Below are 22,922 nucleotides of genomic sequence, written 5' to 3'. Positions count from 1 at the left end.
ACAAAGGCTTATATCTGAGGAAGTTATTTCTATGGGGGAAATACTGAGGCGGTAACAGATAGCAAATGAACTAAAGGAAAAGAGGGACTTAGGCACTTCCTTTAAAACATAATTTCCTCTTATGCAAAAACTAGACATAGAATCATCCAATTTCCTGTCAAGCGGGACTAAACAAAATGGACCCAGCTATGAGAAAAGATGGAATTTTGCTTTATGTGGATCCTGGATACTGCTACACAAAGCACTGTTGTTTTATCCTGGTAGCCAAAAGCCTTTCTTTTCAATTTCATGTTCAAAGAAATCTCATGTTTTTTTCTCCTGAAGACTGCACACTGTGTATTACCCATTTGAATTCTGGTTTTATATAAAATTAATAAATCAAATGACAAAGAAATGTATTCTAATATATTTTTAAGTAGAAAAGTATTGTATGCTTTGAAAATTCTTAGAAACAAACTTCTAGAAGAAAAATGTATTTGGGAAAAGACTTTTCTAGCTAAATGTATTGTTTCTTTAGGAAATGAAAAAGGAAGCCCGGCACAATGGTGAACATCCATAGCCTTAGAACTTGGAAGGCTGATACAGAGGATTGCAAGTTCAAGGCCACCTTGTCTAAAGGAGGGAAGAGGAGAGAAAGAAAAGAAAAGGAAAATAAAAGGAAGAAAAAGAGAAAATAGATTTATTAATATCTGTATTATATTAAATGGCCATAAGAGGAAATGTTAGAAACAGGACTATATTAAAAACTTGTAAAGATTATACGAACTCACAGCAATGGTGACAGCATGCACAAGCCCCATGCAAGCTCAAACCAGACAAAATCCCAGCATAGTCATGGGGAAGCAAGAAGGAAACCCCAACCTAACCTAAGGAACTTTTGGCAACAAATGGCTGCTGGGAAGGAGACATTCTATTTCAAAGATGAGACTCTTGGTAGGTTAACCAGGCTCCAAGGGATGAACCCACACTGAAGGACATTTGAGAACAAAGATTGGGCTCTATAGGTATATATAGATAGATAGATAGATAGATAGATAGATAGATAGATAGATAGATAGATAGATAGATAGATAGATGAGAGGTACAGTGAGAGGATCTAAATACCATCAAATTATATTATATGAAAATCACAAAATTCAATTTTAAAATGTTTAAAAATAAATAAAATAATAAAAAGAATACTGAGTTGAATTCCAGGGAAAGGGAGGAATGTGCAAAGATTAAGAATAGTTTTCTAGGGGCTGGAGAGATGGCTCAACAGTTAAGAGGACTGGTTGCTCTTGTAGGGACCCAGGTTTGGTTCCCAGCACCCACATGTCAGCTAACAACCATCTGTAACTCCAGTTCCAGGAGATCTGATCCCCTCTTCTGGCTTCCACAGGCATTGCATGCACATGGTACACTTACATACATGCAGGAAAAACACTCATACAGATAAAATAAAAATGAATAAATCAAAAGAATGGTTTTCTAAACTTGAAGCCTAAACCTGTTAAGAATAAAGTTATATTCACTCACTCACTCACTGTCCAGCAACGAGGGTGAATGGTCCATGAGCACTATGCAGCAGAACTCTGCAGTGACCACAGTGTTATGTGTCTGGCCAGTACGGTCCCTACCAGTTACACTGAGCACCTGAAATGATAAGATGATACTAGTACTACTGAGGAACTGAATTTTAAACTTGTAAAAATTCTTTAGATTTATTTTCTTATTTTTAATTGTGTGTGTGTGTATGTGTGTGTGTGTGTGTGCGTGTGTGTATAAGTCTGTGTGCCTCTGTGTATCTGTGTGTTAATAAGCTTGTGAGTACAGGTGCCCACAGGGGCCAAACTCCAGATCTCCTGGATTTGGTGTCACAGGTGGTTGTGAACCATCCAACATGGACGTTAGAACTGAACTCTGGTCCTCTACGAAAGCAGTACTTGCTTTTAACTGCTGAGCCAACTCTCCAGCCTCACTTTTTAGTTCTAATAAACGCAAACAGCCACATGTGGCTTACTGGCTACCATACCAGACACCATAGGTATACAGTTACACAGTGACTATATAACTGAATCTTAGCAACAGAATATGCCAGAAGTTAGATACAGGAAAATGTATCCAGTACACAGTGCATTTCTGCAAAGCTCAAAAACAGGCGAACTATTGTTTGCTTAGAATTGAGGCGGGGGAGATGACTGAGAAGGGGTACCAGGGACTCAGGGGGCCCTACAATGCTCTGTTTCTTGGGCTGAGTGCAAGTGAACAAGGAGTGCTCACATAGCAAAAATTTTGAAGCTGCACTGACACACACCCTTTCGCATGTATATTACACATTAAAAAAAAAAAAAAAAGGTTTAAAAGCAACTAATCCAGAGATAGTATATATGGTGATACAGGCCTGTAATCTCAGCTACTCAGGAGACGGAGGAGGGTGGCAAGTTCAAGATCAGAGGGGGCAACCTAAGGAGACCCTGTCTCAATTTTTTTTTAAAGCTCTACGTGCATTCCCCATCCCCAGTACAGCAAGGAAAAAAAAGGGGGGAGAGAGAGATTATTTTAGTGTACCTGGGGTAAGGGGAGTACACAGGTACGCCACAAGAATCATTCAAAGCTCTTTACAGAACTAAGTAGTACATTGCCGCCACGGCTGCTACTGAACCGTACCTGCTGTTCTCCAGGAAAACCATTAAATGTGGGCTGTGGAGCGCAGCTCAGTTAGCAGAGTGCTTGCCTAGCCTACACAAAGCTCTGAGCTCATCCCAAGCACCACATGAACCAAGCATGGTGATGCCGTCCTTAGCTTCATAGTGAGTGTGAGGACAACGGGGGGGGGGGGGGGGGGCTGATCCCTTAGGAAGGAGAGGAACAAAGTTAGGAAGGAAGAAAGGAAGAAAGGAAGGAAGGGAGGAAGGGGAGGGGAGAAGAGAAACAGAGGTGGGGGAAGGGGGCAGATGGAGGAGAGGGGGGAGAGAGAAGAGGAAGAGAGAGGGGAGAGAGGGAGAGAGCAGGGACAGAAAGAGAGGGAGAAAGGCCAGAGAACCTGGATGCAAACAGCAGGCAAGAACCCAGGCACCACAGGGCTTGGGGGCTTGGTCCGCGCCCCGCGCATGCGCAGGGCTTGCCTTCTGCTCCTTGAGCTGCTGCTCCAGACGCTGCAGTTCCTCCTTGCTCTTCTGCATATACTGCTGCAGCGTCTTTATCTCCGTCTGCCTGCTGTCCATATCGGACTGGATCTGCTTGAGCTCCTTCTCTAGTTTTTCCTTCTTGCGAGACTCTCTCGAAGCCTCGTTCTGCCGATGTTGAATTTCTTGTTGAAACTGTAGGCGGCACAAAGGACAGGGAGAAAAGTGATGAGCCCTTACAGGGAGAGCTCCATCAGCCCACCCTCATGCCTAGCTTGTCACTTTGCAAAAGTCATGCTTGAGCCTCGAAGTTCAAACTTTTCAGGAGTATTGTTTTTCAGGGCCTTGCCACCAAAAGACTCACCACGGTTGTAGGCAAAAAATTAGCAGAATTAGAAAATACTATAAAATCAACCAAACGCAGACGCTCAGAATTGTACCCATGTTAAATATAGGAAAATTTCCCCAGTTCTGCATTAGTAGAAGCTAGGTAAAATGTAGCCAGCTACTACAAATAAGAACTTGTGCTTTACATAACCCTATGTAACCCAAGCACTGTGATTGGAACTTGATGTCTAAACGCTTAAAAAAAAAAAAAACTTATCTGATATTTTAAAAATGCCTTGTGTTTTTCTCTCACTCTGCCCTTAGAAATTAACTACTACATCAACTACTACATCAACTACTCTCACATATAGGAGAAGGCAAAGGAAGTGCTTCCACTACGTCTGATGCGGGGATACCCACTTGAGTCCAAAGTGTAAGCAAAACCCTGTCCTGCTGACTTCTCAGGCAAAACTGGCAATGGGTTCACATGGAAACCCAGCCAGGAAAGCAAACTGAACAGAGGTGGCTTTGTTTGGGCATATTTGAGGGAGGAACCAGATGAGAAGAGAAGTGGGAGGGACAGGCTGTCCTGTGGAAGGTGGCACTCCTCATCCTGCCCTGTGTGGTGATCAGACCTGACTGATGGTCTGTTCTGCATCTTCCTTTGCACGTTCTGTTTCCTGTTGCTGTTCAGTGGTCTGAGCTAGGTTCTCTCGTAATTTCACCACTTCTGACAAGAGCTGATCACGCTCCTTCGTCACCTCTTCTTTGAACTTCAGTAAATCTCGAATACTAAAATGGAGAAACACAAGCGTCACACTAGGTGGCCATTTGCTGGGGAGGGTGTGAGGGGGGTCCTTCCTATTGTCACCAAGCCTGTCTTCCTGGAAGAGTTTACAGGTCTACTCTATGCCGTGACAAGTGTGTGTGTGTGTGTGTGTGTGTGTGTGTGTGTGTGTTTTCTATAGACACTCATACAAAAAGAATGCCGTGACAAGTGTGTGTGTGTGTGTGTGTGTGTGTGTGTGTGTGTGTGTATTCTATAGACACTCATACAGAAAGACAGATACCAATCATATTATTAACTTTGAGATTATCTCTGAGAAATGGGAATTTGGGGTATAATAAACAGTTGGAGGGACTGATACTTTCCAAACCTCTGTGTTATTTGGATCTGTTACAAGAGGACTATATTACTATTATCAACTCTTGTAATTAGCCCTAAGTAGATGTCAATTCAAAAAATTAACATATGCATTGGTAGACTATGATGACAACTGTCTAAAATAAAGCAAATGACATGTATTGCCAATTTTCTCTCCATTCACCCAAAGAGCTTAGTTTCTTGCAGCCCAGATGAAATGCTCTCCAGAAAAAAATTTGGAAAATCACACATGGTGCTGGGTTTTGGAGAGTCTTTGGTAATATCCATTGCTTTGAATTGTAAACCAAATAGCTCTGCATTACAAAAACTGTTCCATATGATTCACCATGACTTCCTGCAGAATTAGTGCTTTCTGAGTGTGAAGCTCTGTTTCTAACATGACTTCTGCAGTAGCATGAACCTGAATGAGGTGGCTCTAAGCAGGAGAAAGCAGAAAATTTGCCCTGCAGTCAGTCATCAATCAGTAGCTCTCAACAGTGATTTGACGGTGCTTATTCACCAACATCTTTGATATAACATACGTGTTGAATGAGAAGCCTTCAATCCAGGCTCCTGCAAGTCTGCAGAAGCAAAACCTCAACTCCAGGGCTGCTATGAAAAGAGACAGCTACACCTGAGCACAGTGTTGAAACACCAGGCTGCTCTGTGCCACCCATTCCCCTCCTCACCCTCTTCCTCCTCTCCTTAAAACTCCTTGTCAGAATCAGTTGTCATGTACATGCTAAAATACAAGAGTCCATCATTACAGGGGCCACGTGTTGGTTTTTGTTCTTCCCTCCCCCAGTGTCTATACATACAACATTCATCAAAGTTGAACCAATAGATTGAGAAAATGTAAGAAACTAAGAGAGCAACATTAGATTTGGTTGAAGATGCCCAAGGAGGGGCTGGAGAGATGGTTCAGCGGTTAAGAGCAACAGCTATTCTTGCAAAAGACCTAAGTTTGAATCCCAGCACCACATGGTGTCTAATAACCATCTGTAACTCCAATTCCAGGGGATCCAATGCCCTCTTCTGTCTTCTGCAGGCACTGCATGATATGGGTGCACTTACACACATGCTGGCATAGCACTCATACATATAAAATAAAACAATAAAAGATGTCCAAGGAGGTGTACAAACACTGCTGATGTGGTGCTTTGCATATCCAGCACAGTACTAGACTTGTACTACAAAGATATTCTCTTTAGGGAGTTCACAGCATAATGGGTAGAGAAGCATATTCACAATCAGTTTAATATAATGTTATCAGTGTCATACTGAAGGTGGATATTGGGTCCTATGGAAACAAGAAACACAGTAACTCTTTCTGCCTAGTCATTGGAGTCTGGAGGTGAAGAGAGGGTGGAACGGAGGTGCTGGGAGGGGCAAGGTGAAGATGGTGCTCAAGATTAACTTTAAGGACTAGAACTAGGAGTTTACCAGGGGAAGAAAAGGCATCTTGAGTATTGGGAGGGGACATGCAAAGGTATGGAGGCATAAGCAATGAATGTGGGGTGGCTGGGTATAAGGCTAGAGAGGTGAACTGGGACACACTTTTTTTACTTGTTTAATATTTTTAATGTTATTTTGTCCAGTTATGTATTCTGTGGGTATAGCAATTGGGACACATTTAATATTGTTGGTAAACCTAACAAAATTGGCCCACCTTCATTTTAATTTAATGTGTATATGTAATTTACACAAGTGGATTTGAAATGGTTAAATTGTACAACCTCAGACAGAAAGGAAGAAGGAAGAAACACTGAAGAATATGACAGAAGGAATTCTGAGTGGAATTTTTTATGGGGCTTTTGGCTACTCTAACATTTCCCCCTCTGAAGAGTAACCCTAAAATCTTTTAGGGATTAGATAAGAGCTCCCAAATACTTTTTGACATTTTTGACCTTTGGAACAGAGTATGTGGCTAAGAGGCCCAAGGACATTTTGACTTTTAGCCAAGAAACTGGTTACTTTTCTTTGGGGTCTTTTTACCCTAACTGCCTAGCCAATTCCTACCTCCTATTCTTATCACACCATCCTCGGGACACATTTTTTTTAAAAGCTTTGAATGGCATGTTCAAGAGTTTTCACTTTAACCTTTGGCTATGGGTAGCTGTTGAAGGTGCTTATGTACAGGAAAGGTGCCTATGGGCTTCAGAAACATAAATCTGGAAGCAGAAATGGATAAAGATGAAAAGGTCTTGCTTCAGACCAAAAGACCAATTAGAAGGCCAATGCTGACACCAGCAGAGACTAGAGGAGCAGGCCAGGCAGCAGCTGCAGCCATAGGAAATCGAAATTAACTAGACAAAGCTTTTCAGGATAAAGGCATGGAATGGGTGAAGTGCCCCTGATTCCCATCTGGAGCCTGAGGGAATAGGAAAGATGGGGATGGGATCTATCATGGTGGGAGCTGCCAGGACTCAGAGCAGAAAGGCCAAAGTTCCATTCTATGCAAGTTTAAGAGAAATAAACCTAAAACCTCTCCTCCTTTGGAAACCGTAGCTTTGATTCTTCCAGAGAAAGAAGTTTAATATAATCATTGATGCAGAAAAAGGAGTATTAAAAAGAAACAATAGGGCTAGATGAAAAACAATGTCAGGAATCCCACAAAGGAAAGTTCTACAGTGTAGAGAACCTTTCAAGGAGCCACCATCCAATCCCAAGCTATCGCACCAACCTGCACCAGGATGTTGCCTGCTGCAAAAGGACTCTGCAAAGGCAAGTTCAACACACTGTCAAGAAGGCCTTGACCTACTTGCTGTCCTGGTCCAATGACAGTCCAGACCCTTGTTCAACTAGTTTGGTCAGGTTCACTATTTCCTCTTTCAGGGCTAGAATTGTCTCCTTGGCCTTCTGCTCCTTATCGTAGGCTGAGTCTACCATCTTCCAGGCTTTTTCAATTTCCTGAACAGACCAAAGAGAACCAGTTAAATAAAAACAACCAAATGGAATTCCAGATGCAAGATAAACCAAGAGATAGAATAGCAGCGTGAGTACAATGTACAAAGTCATTTGCATAAAAATATTATTTATTATACACTATGCAAGAGTCTATACTAACCCTTACAGAGTTGTTCAACATGAGTAGCCAACAGTGAACAGCAAGTACAGTTCAAGTTGGGGCCTGGAAAGGTGTGTTTTCTTATATAGGTCAGTGTGGCCACAAGGTTGGACAAGCTCTACCTAGAAGGATTGTTTCTGACAAATTAATAGATTTACGAAATTAAAAATGAAAGTTTATGTGCATTCCAGATATTTTTTAATATTTTATTTTTTTTATTTTGTATGTATGAGTGTATTGCCTGTATGTACGTCAGTGCGCCCGTGTTGTGCAATGCCCCCAGAGATCAGAAGAGGGCGTCAGATCCCCTGGAACTGGAGTTACAGATAGTTGTTAGCCGGCATGTGCATGCTGGGAATTGAACCCAGGTCCTCTTCAAGAGTAGCCAATGTTCTTAACTACTGAGCCATCTCTCCAGTTCCTCCAGATATTTTTTTATAGACTCTAATACATAAAAAATGATCATAGATTCAAGGTTTAAATTAATATATTGAATAGAAGTTCTTGGTAATTTTGCAAGTAAAATAATGTATTTTAGGGACTGGAGAGATGGCTCAGCAGTTAAGAGTGTGTACTGCCCTTGTTGAGGATCCAGGCACCCACACCAGGCAGCTGGCAACTAACTGCCTGTAACACCAGCTCCAGGGGATCTTCTTCCCTCTTCTGGCTTCTACAGGTACTGCACTCACATGCACAAATTCACACAGAAACATACACATACACACATAATTTTTAAATAATAAAAATTGGGGACTGGAGAGATGGCTCGGCAGGTAAGAGCACTGACTACTCTTGCAGAGGACCCAGGTTTGATTCCCAGCACCCATGTGGTGGCTAACAACCATCTATAACTCCAGTTCCAGGGGATCTGACACCTGCGGGCATTGCATGACATGGGTGCACTTACACACATGCAGGCAACACACTCATACCCATAAAATAATCAAACATTGGTTTGATACTAGAACCATAAAAGGGGATAAACATTGCTTAGTATCCCCAGGAAAAGAATTATCACAACAGACAGAAAATTTATTTGTTAATGTTATTAAGTCTCATAATTATTAAAAAAGAAAATGAGAATGTAAAAGATGTTAAAAGGATATGGGAATGGAGATAGTTTCCAAAATAGAAAAAAAATGAGAAAGCCTAAGCAAGTGATGAGGGTCTGTGTAGGTTTATTATGATTTATAAAGGATGAGACAAAAGTAATATACACATAATCTTAAAATTTCTAAAGCCATAGTTTAGTCAACTAGTCAAGGAACAAAATATATGTTTAGTCAAGGTTTATCTGAGGACATTTGGGTTTTGCCCAAGCTTTATATACATAGCACATGGTAATTAAAAGTACCAGACTGGTGGAACTAACCTTATTGGATGTTTAACAGCCATAACTTTGAGGCCTATACTAATCTGGTCAGAGGGACTTAAAGGACAGTTTTTGCTCCTTGCCCTCCAAGGTCGACTAAGTTCCAGAGGACTATGGAGCATCTCTCAAAATGTCCTGTAACTGTGATGAGTCACCTGTCCTCTTGTTCAGGGAGGCCATGGAAACCCCACCAGATGGACTTGAACCAGTGTCCAGTCTACAAAGAGGAGGGTCAACACAGAGAAAACATTTCCTCCATGCTTCCATGTGACCCCTGAGGAACAGATCCTCAACGACCTTAAGAGTAAAAATAAATCGGTTTATCCGAGCCAATTGTAGGGTCTTAAATACCCAAAAGGAAAGTATAACCAAAGATTAAAGTAATCAGTATATTTCTATAAAAATATTTTTAAAATAATAATAATAATTTCATAATTTCAAAATAATTTTAAGTCAGGCATGGAAATACATGCCTGTAACTCCAGCACTAGGGAGATGAAGGCAGGAGGGTCATGAGTTTGAGGCCAAACCAGGCTACATAGAAAGTTCAAGGCCAGCCTGAAACACACAGTGATGCTGTCTTTAAAAAAAAAAAAAAAAAAAAAATCAAGGACTGGGCCTGGAGCAATGGCTCAGTGGCTAAGAGCACTGACTGCTCTTGCAGAGGACCAGAATTCAAATCCTAGCACCCACATGGCAGCTAACAACCATCTGTAACTCCAGTTCCAGGGGATCTGGTACCTTCTTCTGACCTCCTCAGGCATTGCACAACTTGAGTGTACTTATACATAATCAGGCAATACATGTAAACATATAAAATAAAAATAATAACAGCCAGGCGTGGTGGCACATGCCTGTAGTCCCAGCACTTGGGAGGCAGAGGCAGGCGGATTTCTGTGAGTTCAAGCCCAGTCTGGTCTATATAATAAGTTCCAGGACAGCTGGGGCTACAGGGAGACCCTGTCTCAAAAAGACAAAAAAATTAAATAAATAAATAAATAAATAAATAAATAAAATATATTTTTTTTAAATCAAGGGCCAAAATAGAGTGTTTGTCTAATGTGCACAAAGACCTGAGATGGATTCCCAGCAATGGAAAAATTACACACACACATATACAGTTACATATCACATACATATATATGTATGTGTTGTCCTCAGATCCCAGGGGAGTGCCTGGATGGTAAGCTTGGCTTTAAAACATTCCACAGGGTCACTGTTTCCTGCTGCCACCAGAGTACACACAGCAACTTAGTAGTTCTTATTTTCAGAAGCCCAAGCCCAGGCTCTCATCAAATGCTTACAAGGGAAAGTCAACCCGATAGCCCGGAATGGAAACCGTGACTCACACAGCTTTGGAGTCCTTACTGTTGTGAAATAAAGTGTGGAATATTCACATAAACACTTAAAAGTGAGTGGCCACAATTTGAATAAAGGAGCAGAGAGAGTTTGTCTGCAATATCGTTCATGTCTGCCCTGCCGCTTGACTGACTTGAAAATATTTTGTCAAGTGAAAGGTGGATTCTTCATACAGATAAAAATCTATACATTTTAGGTGAAAATATTCAATTTTTATGTTGACAAGTAATAAAAATGGGTGGAGAAGAATATTTAATAAATTCATGTTTGTTATTATGCCAGACAGAAAGAGTACTCTGTGTAACCATAGCACATATCTTAGTGACTTGAAGCAAAATGTCAATTTGTGGGATAAATTCTTAGGGAGCAGCTACATGTACTATTTTTGGGCAAAACAAATGAAGGATATTTAAATTAAAATATGATTGCATAATGTTTTACCCAAACCAACTTCACCAATTAGATTTTAATCAATTTATGACTTTCATTTCCAGTTTTAAATTCTATAATGAAAACTGTTATCTGATTATGAAATGAATTAAAGCTTCCGTGCATTGCTTTTTTCAGTGAAAAGAAGAAAATGACAGTAGAAAAAGATTACAGTAAAGAAAGAGCAGTTTCAGAAAGAAACAGGTCAATCATAGCTTTTACTGGTTTTGAAAGTCAATTTGAATTGGATGATTTTTTCTAATTTTATTTTTATTTTTGTATATGAGTGTATTACCTGCATGCAGGTAGGTGCACCCATGTTGTGCAGTATGTACAAAGGTCAGAAGAGAGTGTCAGAGGCCCTGGAACTGGAGTTAGACGGTTGTTAGGTACCATGTGGGTGCTGGAAATCAAACCCGAGTTCCTCTGCAAGAGCAGTCAGTACTCTTAACCTCTGAGCCATCTCTCCAGCTCCAGAATTGGACTACTTTTAACTGTACAATATCAAGGGAATTGCCTAAAACAGTCATAAATTATTTCTCAGAGCTAGGGTTTTAATTATGAATTAATATGTCTCAACCTCTTGTGACCCTGAGATCAACAGGGGATATTTTTGTTTTATCTTCAAAATAATGCAACACATTTAAGGATGAAAACTAAATATATACTTCCTCAGGATTCCTCCAGACCAAATCCCCGAAAACATTTGGGAAGATCAAGGGGAAAGTAAAGGGATGCTAGGAACAACAGTCGTGAAAAGTTCCATGGGAATTTGCAAAGCAATCTTCTGAAACAGGAGGAAAAATAGAAACCAGGGTGATAGCTGACTGGATAAAGTGCTTGTCACAAAAGCATGACAACCGAGTTCCATTCCTAAAACCCACATTTGGGAGAGGGGGAATTTTTTTATTCTTTATGTGTATGAATGTTTTGTCTGCATGTATCTAAGTGCACTCACATGCAAGCCTGTGGAGGCCAGAAGAGGGCATCAGATCCCCTGGAACTGAAGTTATGGTCAGTTGTTAGTCACCATGTGTGTGCTGGGAGCCAAACTCAGGTCTTTGCAAGAGCAGTCAGTGCTCTTAACTGCTGAGCCATCTCTCCAGCTCCAGAAGCCACATTTTTTAAAGCCAGGAGTGGTAGCAAATGCTATAATCCTAGAGCTAAGGAGGCAGATGGAGGCGGATCCTTGGGGCTCACTGGCCAGCCAGCCTAATCTAATCAGGGAATACCAGAGTGATGAGAGGCCCTGTCTCTAAAAACAAGGTTGACAACCTCTGAGGAAGAAGAGTCATTGTTCCAGTTAAACTCTGGCCTCTATATGTGTACACACATACCCCAGCATACCGCACAAGCATGCACGTGCAGAGAGAGAGAGGGAGAGAGAGAGAGAGAGAGAGAGAGAGAGAGAGAGAGAGAATAAAACAGCCACAAACTATCAGCTGTATCCTCATCTTCTGTCAAGACTGAGATTCCTAATACTGCATTTACTTACCTTTAAGTCTTTTGGCTACGCCATTATCTCCCAGAAGCCAAGTGGTAAAGTGTAAAACTCTCCATTATTTTCTGCATGCTGAATTTCACTAGGGTTAATCACTTCTTTCAAAGTGAACACTGTTCCCCAGGCTTCATGAACATCTACATCCTGTAAATCTTTACCTAATACTCAGATCCTACAAGCCTGAGCGCTGCAGGTATAATTAAAGAATGATGTCTGAAGTTCAAGTTCATCTTTACCTAGCTCACTGACCTTTTTCAGGGATGCAATGGTGGTCTGGTCATCCTGAGAGAGCTTCAGGGCAGTGGCGACCTTCGCAGAGTTCACCACGATCTCTGCATTCAGCTCTCTGCACTTGGCCATCAGACGCTTTTCATTGTCATAAGACTTTTTCATGACAGCGTGGAGCTTCTCGTACTCAATCCTGAATTTCTCCAGACTTTTGTCTCCTGAAAGTTCATTGAGAACCTCCTGAAAATCTCTTTCGATTTCCTCAAACGCAGTTTCCTCCAGCACCACCTTTTCACCCTTTTCCTGCATGAAAGAGCAAGAATGTTACCTACCCCATTGCTGTCGAGGAAGGGCTGCCGTGGCCCCAAATGAAAGGCCTTCACACACAAGAAGCACAAGCTTCTTGCTAGCAGAAACACTGAGACTCTGTGTTGGGATGTTTCCCTTCTCATCTTCTGACGCATGTGTGCAATATACATGTGTACGTAAATACAGTATTACAATTAGCTTAGTTGAGATCACACTGGAGAAAGGTGGAACTTACTCCAGTATGACCGGTCCTTATAAAAAGAAGAATTTGGACGAACACAGAGAGATACACAGAAGGAGAACATGAAGATGGCTTAGATTGATGCAGCCGCAATCCAAGGAAGGCTACCCACCCCACAAAAAAAAATCTAGGAAGAAGCAAGGAAGGATTCTACTCACAGTTCAAAGGAAGCATGACCCTTCCAACATCCCGATTTTAGAGTTTTAGTGTAGAGAATGGGAAGACAAAAGATTTCTACTGTGTTAAGCTACCCAGTTTGTGTTCCTCTGTTATGGCTGCTCTCTAGAAGATGAGTACTTACTTATTAGATACAGCACAAAACAACAGCAAAAATAAAGGTATGGTTAATGTTTATCCAATCATTCATCAAACATTTATCCAACATCTGATTTAGGTGAGTTCTATGATGGAGCCTGTAAGATCAAGCTAAGTAAGGAATAAATGGCCCATCCATGGGGAATTTACATGTTCCAAGCTGGTAGAGTATACTGTGTAGGTACTGGATGTAAAGAATTTGTCCCTGTCGTAAAAATGGATTAAAAGTTCTATAAGAACACATAAGAAGAGAGAATTAACCCAAGCAGCAAGAACTTTCATTCAATGAAGGAGTGGGATATATGAAGAAAAGGATTCTCACAGGTGACTCTAGAGAAAAAGTCCATCCCCACAGATGGCAAAGCCCAGGGCCAAGCAAGTATCAAGATGGTTCAACTGTAAGAGGCATGAGAAGAGTGAGAGACAGACTGGAGGTATGGAATGGCACTCTAGGGAGCATGGGTTCATTATTCTGTAGGCCACAGAGACCCACCCAAGACTTTAAAGTAAGGAGCTGATAAGATTTACAGACTTTATGTAAGCTTGCCACATTATGCTCTGATAGTCTACACAAAAGGGGCTTAGCGTCAACGCTCCATTGACACTCAGAGACCAAATGAGACGATCTTTCATCCCAGTCATAATAAAGTTTCAAACCACCCTTAAGATCCCAAGTAGTCTAGTTTGCATCCTGTTTTGACAAGCCTAGTTTGTCCAGTATGAAGAAAGTTTACATATTCTTAGTTTCCAAAAACAATTATAAATGACATGCAAACAAAACATGGTCTTTGGAGGTTAAAATAGATGCATTATCACAAGCATATCTGTATGCTTGGTATAACAACTTAATGTAGCAACATCTTAAACTCAGCAGAGGTTTCCCTAAAAGCAGATTATTTCACAGAACACAAAATATCAAATCCACAAAGGAGGAAAAACTTTATTAAGTAAATATGGTGCTGCTGTTGCTCTGTGTTTGTTTATGCAAAACATGAGCACACACCTTAACTTATCACAACAGTATTCTCTGTGATAGTCCTGAAAGTAGTATTAATGTCAACACTTGATCAGCAGCCTGATAATTTATGTGCAAGCGAGGTTTTCCCTGTACACCTGGAACTTAGTATAGGAATGGAAAAAGACCAAAGAAAGAAACAGTCTAAAGAAACTTTTATGAACAAAAGAGATGTGTTTTCATATTGTCTCTTAAAAGTATACTGCTATTAAAGGCAAAGCAAAAACAATCTCTTAGCTCTGACCATGCATGGTTGGCATCTACACTGTGACAGTATGTGATGGGTTTACTTAAAGACACTATCAACATGGAGTGACCAGAGGAACTGTGACATCCCATCATTCATCATCTATCCCAAATGTTTTCAGTGTGTTGGGCACTGTTGTAGGTGCTGGAAGGTACCAATTTATGGAGGGGTGGGCTTCTTTGTAGAGAAAAAAAAAAAGAGTGAAGCCAGGTGTGGTGGTGCACACCTTTAATTCCATCACTCGGGAGGCTGAGGCTGGCAGATCAATGTGAAATCAAGGCCATCCTGGTCTACATAGTGGGTTCCAGGCCAGCAGGGGCTCAGGGAGACCTTGTCTCAAAAAAGACAAAATGGGGGAGGAGGGGGAGGAGGAGGAGGAGGAGGAGGAGGAAGAGGAAGAGGAAGGGGAAGAGGAAGGGGAAGAGGAAGAGGAGAAAAATGGGAAGGGAGAGAAGGAGAGGGAGGAGGAGGAGGAGTGAGATAAACCAAGATGGTGAGGGAAGGAGAGAAGGAAGAAACACTTAAAAGCAAATAATGGAAAATACAAAGGAAGGACCAAGGGGGTGGAGATAATGGGAAGAGGAAGAGATGGGGAGCAAAGACACATGAATGAGACTAGGTAGAGGGGAGAAGTGATGTGACCACAACCTTGTGGTGTCAGAGCCACATGAGAGTGAGAGCACCTGGGTGTAAAGAGGATAGAGGGATGAAGAAGGGACAGAGCCACTGACCAGGGAGTGGAGCTTACAAAGAGGGACTAGACATGGAGGAGATTGACAGATGGGGGAATGTGGATGGTATAGAGAAGATAGGGGAAGCAACAGGGAAGGGCATGACGGTGCTAAAGACACTGGGACCAGGGCTGGCTCCATAGGTGCCCTTTCTGACGCACACGTTTCAGTGCTCAGGGGAGCCCTTCCTTGGTTAATGTCTTAAAATTCTTAACAATTTTTTTTAACAACAAGCTTTTCATTTTACACTAAGCCTGGCAAATCATGCATCCAATTCTGGCTGGGACTGCGTAATAGATGAGGCATGGATGGGACTGTGTAATAGAAGAGGTACAGGGGACTTCAACAGGGTGATGAAGAATTTGGGGAGGACCAAAGATAATGGGGACTCTGAATGACAAGTGATGACAAGGACGTGGGGTGGGTGAGGTGATAAATGAGAGGGCTAATGGACAGACTGTTTACTGAAGGGTACAGAAATGACCCTTCATCAATGAGGCTGAAGATGGGTGGTACTATAACACAGGGCGGGGGGTGGATGGAGGCTCTGAGATGTTAACACAGGGTTAATGAGAACACAGGGCAGTGAGGATGAAGGACCTTGATGAAAGTGACAGGTAATGATGGTGAGTTAGGGAGTCAGGGTGTGACGGGTGGACCAGTTAATAAGCATGTTGACTGTCAGATGAGACATTGTCAGTATGTCTGTGCGTGTTATCACGTGTAGTTCAGATTAGGGTGCATGCCAGGTACAGGTTTGGGAATTCATGGAGGAAAGATGGGACCAGCCAACAAGGAAACCGGGAACGTGAGGGGGTGCAGGTAGGAATAGGACGCTGAGGTATTAGAATTAGTGGATGTGACAGAGGATGAGTACCAGTCGCGGGGGAGGGGAGGCGGGAATCAAAGGAGAGAGGGAGCGGAGGGGCGCTGACTCCTGACCTCCGCCATCCTGACGCTTTTGGGGGACGACCTCGGAGACTGCGGAGATCTCAGAAACTGGGCTGGAGTCTGGAGAAGAGGCTGTGCACTACCCCCAGTGTCTGAAAAGGCGACACGTTTTCTCTTATCGCCTGCGGGGATTGAAACCCGGCGCTTGGCGCGTCCCCCGTCGCCTGGCAACCGCTCCTGGCACACCTCCGCCCGCCCCCGGCAAACGTTCGAAAGGGGCGGAGCCTCCGGAAGCCGGTCCCTGGGAGGTGTTCCCCGGGGAAAGATGCAAACACTAGAGGAGATGGAGCCAAGGAAATGACGGGGTGGTGCCTCACTTTGTTCGTGAAGTGTGCAAAACTTCTCTCTGACTTTTTCTCTTTTTCGCTATCCCTATTCAATCCAAGCCTCCAACTCGGCCCCAAAGGCTGTTAGTAAGTGCTTCTGTGCTCAGTATGCATTTTTTTTAAAACCAGTAACATCTGTCAGGGTGTTTTTAAAATTAATGACATTGTATATTAGAAATTACTTACTTTTTTCACTCAACATTCTTTCAAAGAATTATCTTTATTGCTCTTGTTACGGCAATCTCGGTTCCTTACTTGTGGTGGGTGCATGGTGTTTCAAGTTGGGGACCCAATGTATTTTACTTCTGTTCCTCAAACGTTAAAATAGATGCTGAGGAGTGTGTCCTGTTCAAAAGAGTCCAACGTCCTCTTTCCCATTCCCCATGCCCTACAGGAAGATGAGCCTCTGCACTTCCCACCACTGTAGACCCAGACAAAAGCTATATTCCCCACATAGCCAAATCATGAATCTGGAAGGCTCTGCCTATCGGAAGAGTGTTCCTTTTCAAATTAATCAACCCAGATTTCAGACTCTTCCAAGAGCAAAAATGCCTACTTGTCTAGTGAAGGCCGTTGTTAGTTAGTGTGCCACAATTACAACCCTATAGAGTGTTGCACCAGGGTTTGTGTCCCAGACTCCACACTTATTAGTAAGAGGTACTTTATTCATTAACACTCAGTGTTTACTGAGTGCCGGGCAAGGGCTTTACAAACACTGCCTCGTCTAATTAGCCAATTTCCTAATTTCTGTTCATAGGATGGAAGTGGTATCCTACGTTTTTGCTTTAATCTTCACTTTATTAAGACATTAAGCATTTTTCCACATACCCATAGGCCACTTGGGCTTCCCTTCTGTGAGTTGCTTATTCCTAGCCCTTGCCAACTCTTTTTTCTCTTTAAACATCTAAAATGTTTATTTAAAGTTAAAAGAATAACAATAATAAAATGGCATTTAAAAAGAAAAACATACTTTCCTTTAGTTCAGTAGTAATTAGTTTATGGACTATTTTAACTCCTTTAAAAAATTACAGGAATAGTTAAAATCATTGTCAATCAAGAGGTTTAAAAACATCTCATCTTTATGACCTGTAAATATTTTTCATTTAACTCTGCTTAAAAAGGATAAAGTTTTTGGGCTAGTGAGTTGGCTCAGCAGGTAAAGGCACTTGCTGCCAAACCTGATGACTCTTGACTACAATCTCTAGATCCCACATGGTAGAAGAGAACTGAATCCCAGAGGCTGTTCTCTGATCCCCACATGTGTGCCGTGGCAGGTACAAAAGCGCGTGTGCGTGCACACACACACACACACACACATACACACAAACACAATACATGTAAAAAATGTTAAAGTGTAATACTTTGTATTTTTAATTGGTGTTTTAAAAAACCACAAGCCAGATATAGTGGTACATGCTGTAATCATTGCACGTGAGAGGTTGAGACAGAAATACCAGGAGTTTGATGCTACCCTGGACTATATAGGGAGGGGAGAAAAAAGTAAAAATCCACCAGAGCATTATCATCTATATTGGTTATGTGGCGAGATGCTGATATCTTGTCTACTTTTCTATCAGTCTTTTTCCTCTTTTTGATTTACAATATGTCTTTATTATGTCTGGACACTAATCTACTGTCAAAGACTGTAGGAGTGACTTTTACAATATGGACATAATCTGAATATGGACATAAACTAAAGACTTTTACCTAATCTTGCACCCAAAAAGCTACTGTTTATAATGTGAAGAAGCTCACTAAGCCAAGTGCTCCTCTTGTGACCTGGGCATATGACCTTAATCCCTCAGGACTGCTCCTTGTCCTCCACCCAAGATAATGTATGAATGTATGTATGCATGCTTTTCACATCAAACCACTGGAAGCAGCATGCTTTTCTTCTAGCAAACAATAAGAGAAATTTCACAAATTCTTGTATTTGTGAAATTCTAGGTCTAAGGATCAAAGGGCAAGATTCTCCCATAAGATAAGGACGTGTCCTGACTTCTAACTCCCTATTTCATGCTGGAGATACTGTTTCCAAGATCCAGCAAGGCCCTTGCTGGGCAGCAGAGTTCTGAAAGACACCTGAAAGATTGGTTGTCTGCTCTTGGCCTAATGGCTTAGAAGTCCTGCAAAAGAATGAACATTTTGCCTTTATATTCTTTGTGTACCAATAATCCTTAATTTGAATACTGTAACTCTTATCATTTACTTTTACTTTTAATACCTTTTTCTTAAGTGTATTTTAGTCCTTTTCAACCAGAAGGTCATAAAGGTATTCCTTATCAGCTTATGTGATAAGCTTCACCATTTTTTTGTTGGTGGTGGTGCTTGCTTTTGAGGCAAGGTCTCATTGTACAGTCCTGGCTGACCTTGAACTCACATTGAACTCCAGAGACCTGCCTGCCTCTGCCTCCCACATGCTGGGATTAAAGATGTGTACCACCACCACGCCCAGCTCATCATTTCACCTTTTTATATACAGTTCTCTAATCTGTCCGCAGTTCACCCTTGTATTCTCTATGAAACGGTGGCTAAGACAGTCACTGACCTTTGTGTTCACACTGCAGCACTGGGATAGAGAAAGGAGCATGCACAGCTCATCTAAACTCAATCTGAAGGTGTCATTTAGTGTGCGGCCACGTACACTGTGTGTGAGGAGGTCCTGTAACAGAATGTGGGGATTCGTGAAAACATATTTATGAATGTGCAAGACCGAATATTAATTCAAATGCATCACGAATCTGAGGTGTCCCCGGCAGTGCTCACCACGCTGTGCTGCAAGACTTCCCTGAAGCCTTGGCTCTGAACACATTGCACTTGCATGCCATCACAGCAGTGCTCTGCAAAATTACATAGTCTGTAGTGTCTCTGCTCAAACTCTAGATGATTATATGTTACAAGTTTCCGTGCTTTATCGTACATCCAAAAGTTTCTATTCTTTCAGAAACATAAGGCTTTAATTGTAAAAAATGAAGACTTTTTAATATGTTTCTACCATCATTCCTTAGCATGTAAGTATCAAATTGGTACACCTTTGTATTAGAAAGTTTGATTTTAAAAACTGCTCTTGGGATTGCTCACTTGAGTTTCACCAAAAAAAAAAAAAATCATTAAATGAATTTGACTTGAGATTAGAACAAAACTTCCAACAATTTTTGACATGGCCCTAAACAAACTTCTGCCATTTTACACTATTTAGTTATGTGAAGTGGCATTCAGCATTGATATAGATTTTATCCCACAGTATCAAATATTAGCCAGCATTCAGTTTTTTAAGTAAAAATATGCAAGCATATAGTGTACAAACTTGCTTTCTTATTTAGTATATGGTAAAATTATATGTACACCAAAGAATTGTTTTCAAAATAAATTTGTTTTTTAAAATATTTTATTTATTATTTTTATTTTTATGCACATGAGTGTATTGCCTGAATGTATGTCATGCAATGCCCCCAGAGGCCAGAAAATGGCATCAGATCCCCTGAAACGAGAGTTATAAATGGTTGCTAGCCACAATGTGGATGCTGGGTATGGAACCTGGGTCCTTTGCAAGAGTAGCCAGTGCTCTTAACCACTGAGCCATCTCTCCATCCCCCTAAAATTAATTTCCTTATGATTTATTGTCAGTCAATGTTTGACTTGTACACCTACCTATTAAATATACCCCAGGGTCATATAAAAACTGATTGGGTGTAAAGAGGCCATGAAGTAAAAAATGTTTAAGAAGTCTGATTCAGGACGTTTGTTCCATGTCCACAGGAAGTACTATGGGAGCTTGGAGAATCTAGAACAATGGTATCCATCCTGACAGAGTGCTTTATGATGTGGGGACACAAAGACCCCAAAGTGGTCAGTCAGGGAACCACAGGGAGATAGAAAGACATGTGACATGTTCAGATCACAGGAGTGAGATACGATTGGACATCAATATGGGTAGAAAAATGGGTAAAAATATGGGTGTTTAGACAACTCAATTAATGATGATGAAAAAAATGTTTCATTTCCCGTGTTCTGGGCTAGGGAAAACAAGCCACTCTGTTCCCCTGTGTTGTTGCAATAAAAGGCAACACTAGGTGGCATAGTACCACCAAAAGTCCTCACCTTCCACAGCCTCTAGGACAAACACCCAAGATTATGCCAGCCTCTGATTTAAACAAGTGAGAGTGCTTCTGTTCATCTCATTTCTCACTATACGCACATTTCCTGAGCACCTACTATATGCCCATCCATATACTGCATACTGTGAAGAGAGAGCACAAAAGGGGCTGATGTTCCCTAAATGAACGTGAAGACAAGCAAAGCATGCTGTCACTTTCCCTCCCAAAGCTTCTGCAGGACAATTAAAGGCAAGATGTAGGAAGTGTTAGAGTAAGGTTGCAGAACATAAGGCCATGTGAGATTTAGATCTGTTGACCCTAGTTCCTTGACGATGTGATGCTTTTTCCCACAGCCTGGAATTCACAGTGCTCCTCTGTCTGGAATTTTGAACCTCCCTCCACCTGGATAACCCCCATCTGTTCCTTCCTTCAGACCTCATACCCTCAGGGAAGCCTTTTCTTTTTTCTTTTTATTTTTTGAATTTTTTTTTCTGAGACTTTCATACCCAAGTACTGTATGTACATAATTTCTACCCCCTACTCCCCCCCTTAACTCCTCCTGTGCTCCCACTACTCCCTCTGAAATTTCTTCCTTCTTCATATACAGTGCTCCTCTGTCTGGAATTTTGAACCTCCCTCCACCTGGATAACCCCCATCTGTTCCTTCCTTCAGACCTCATACCCTCAGGGAAGCCTTTTCTTTTTTCTTTTTATTTTTTGAATTTTTTTTTCTGAGACTTTCATACCCAAGTACTGTATGTACATAATTTCTACCCCCTACTCCCCCCCTTAACTCCTCCTGTGCTCCCACTACTCCCTCTGAAATCCATGACTTCTTCATATGTGTGTGTGTGTGTGTGTGTGTGTGTGTAAAATATATGCACACATATAGTGTGAGTCCATTTAGTGGTGCTCCTGTGTACCTGTACTTAGGACTGACCACTTAGGATTGGATAACCAATCAGGAAGCTCATCCCTGGAGAAAATTGATTCTCCCTCTCTGAGCAACCATCAGTTTCCTGTGGCTCTTCATGCAGAGGTGAAATATCCCCATCCACATTGGCATGTGGTGTTGTCATTATGCAGGTCTTCTTTAGGAAACCATATTGAAGAGATTCCATGGGTGCAGCTAGGGGAGTCTTTTCTAACAAGCACTCTCCATAGCAGACTACCTTTTCACATACATGTATTCTACTTCTTTGATTATTCCATACTGATAAAAAAATGATCTGGTCACGTAAATGGTTGTTTGACACCTGTCTTCCTCACAAGGCTATTGAACAACAAAAAGACAAAGATCATCTAATCCTTCTTCAGCCTTGAACTTAGTGGTGTGGGCTGACTTATGACACACATATGACACACAAATACCACACACACACACACACACACACACACCTATTCACATGTTGAAACTCTAATCCCTCATATCTCAGAATGTTTTTTTATTTGGAAACAGAGCCTTTAAAGACAAGATTAAGTTAATACAAACCATTAGGGTAGACCTTAATCTAACATGACTGGTGTCTTTATGAGAAGTAATCTAGACACACAAAGAAACAAGAATGTGTGCACACACAAGAAAGACCAGAATGAGGTCATCTGCTGACACCTTCATCTTGGACTTCTAACCTCTAGGGCTGTGAAGAAATAGCTTTCTGATTTTAGACCACCTGTGCACTCATTGGTCACCTTAGATGACAGAACCAAATCCCAGGTGGCTAGTGATCTCCAAACTGTGTGAGGCATATAGCAGCCCTGGCAATGTAGCCAACCAACACTGTGCTATGCACAGTAAACAGTTACTGAATGAATAAATGTTGAATGAGTTCTGAAATAAGGAAATGAAAGATGGAAGGGATTATTAGGGAAAGGTAACTGCTAAACACACATCTGAACTAGACTTTAAACAAGTAAGAGTCAGAAACAAGAAAATAAATCTCAACCACGGGAAATAAGATTGGACAGATACCAAGGTAAGACTACAAGCAATCTCTATAGAGAAGGTGAGTTACCTATCAGGGACCAGTGAAAACAGTTGATAAGATGGTATCAATGGGTCCAGCAAGATGGTCCAGTGGGTAAAAGTACCTGATAACCTGTGTTCAATCCTTGGAACCCACATGGTGGAAGGACAGAATCAAGTCTCAAAAGTT

The 22,922-nt window shown here is 41.5% G+C and overlaps 1 protein-coding gene across 1 annotated transcript in view; it reads right to left on the bottom strand.

The window, feature by feature from the left end:
* The window catches only part of Cfap58 (cilia and flagella associated protein 58), a 133,009-nt gene extending 116,567 nt beyond the window's left edge, over window positions 1-16,442 (bottom strand). The window contains exons 1-5 of the mRNA XM_008845710.2: window positions 16,335-16,442; window positions 12,556-12,837; window positions 7,340-7,488; window positions 4,070-4,226; window positions 3,108-3,302 (exon numbers count right to left, since the gene is read on the bottom strand). Coding sequence (XP_008843932.1) covers window positions 3,108-3,302; window positions 4,070-4,226; window positions 7,340-7,488; window positions 12,556-12,837; window positions 16,335-16,343 — 792 coding nt within the window. The 5' untranslated portion in view covers window positions 16,344-16,442. The remainder of the gene's footprint in view (window positions 1-3,107; window positions 3,303-4,069; window positions 4,227-7,339; window positions 7,489-12,555; window positions 12,838-16,334) is intronic.
* Window positions 16,443-22,922: the final 6,480 nt, after the last annotated feature.

This window comes from Nannospalax galili, unplaced genomic scaffold (assembly GCF_000622305.1).
Source record: "Nannospalax galili isolate Female #2095 unplaced genomic scaffold, S.galili_v1.0 scaffold161, whole genome shotgun sequence".
NCBI lineage: Eukaryota > Metazoa > Chordata > Mammalia > Rodentia > Spalacidae > Nannospalax > Nannospalax galili.
This window is presented reverse-complemented; position numbering and strand designations above follow the sequence as displayed.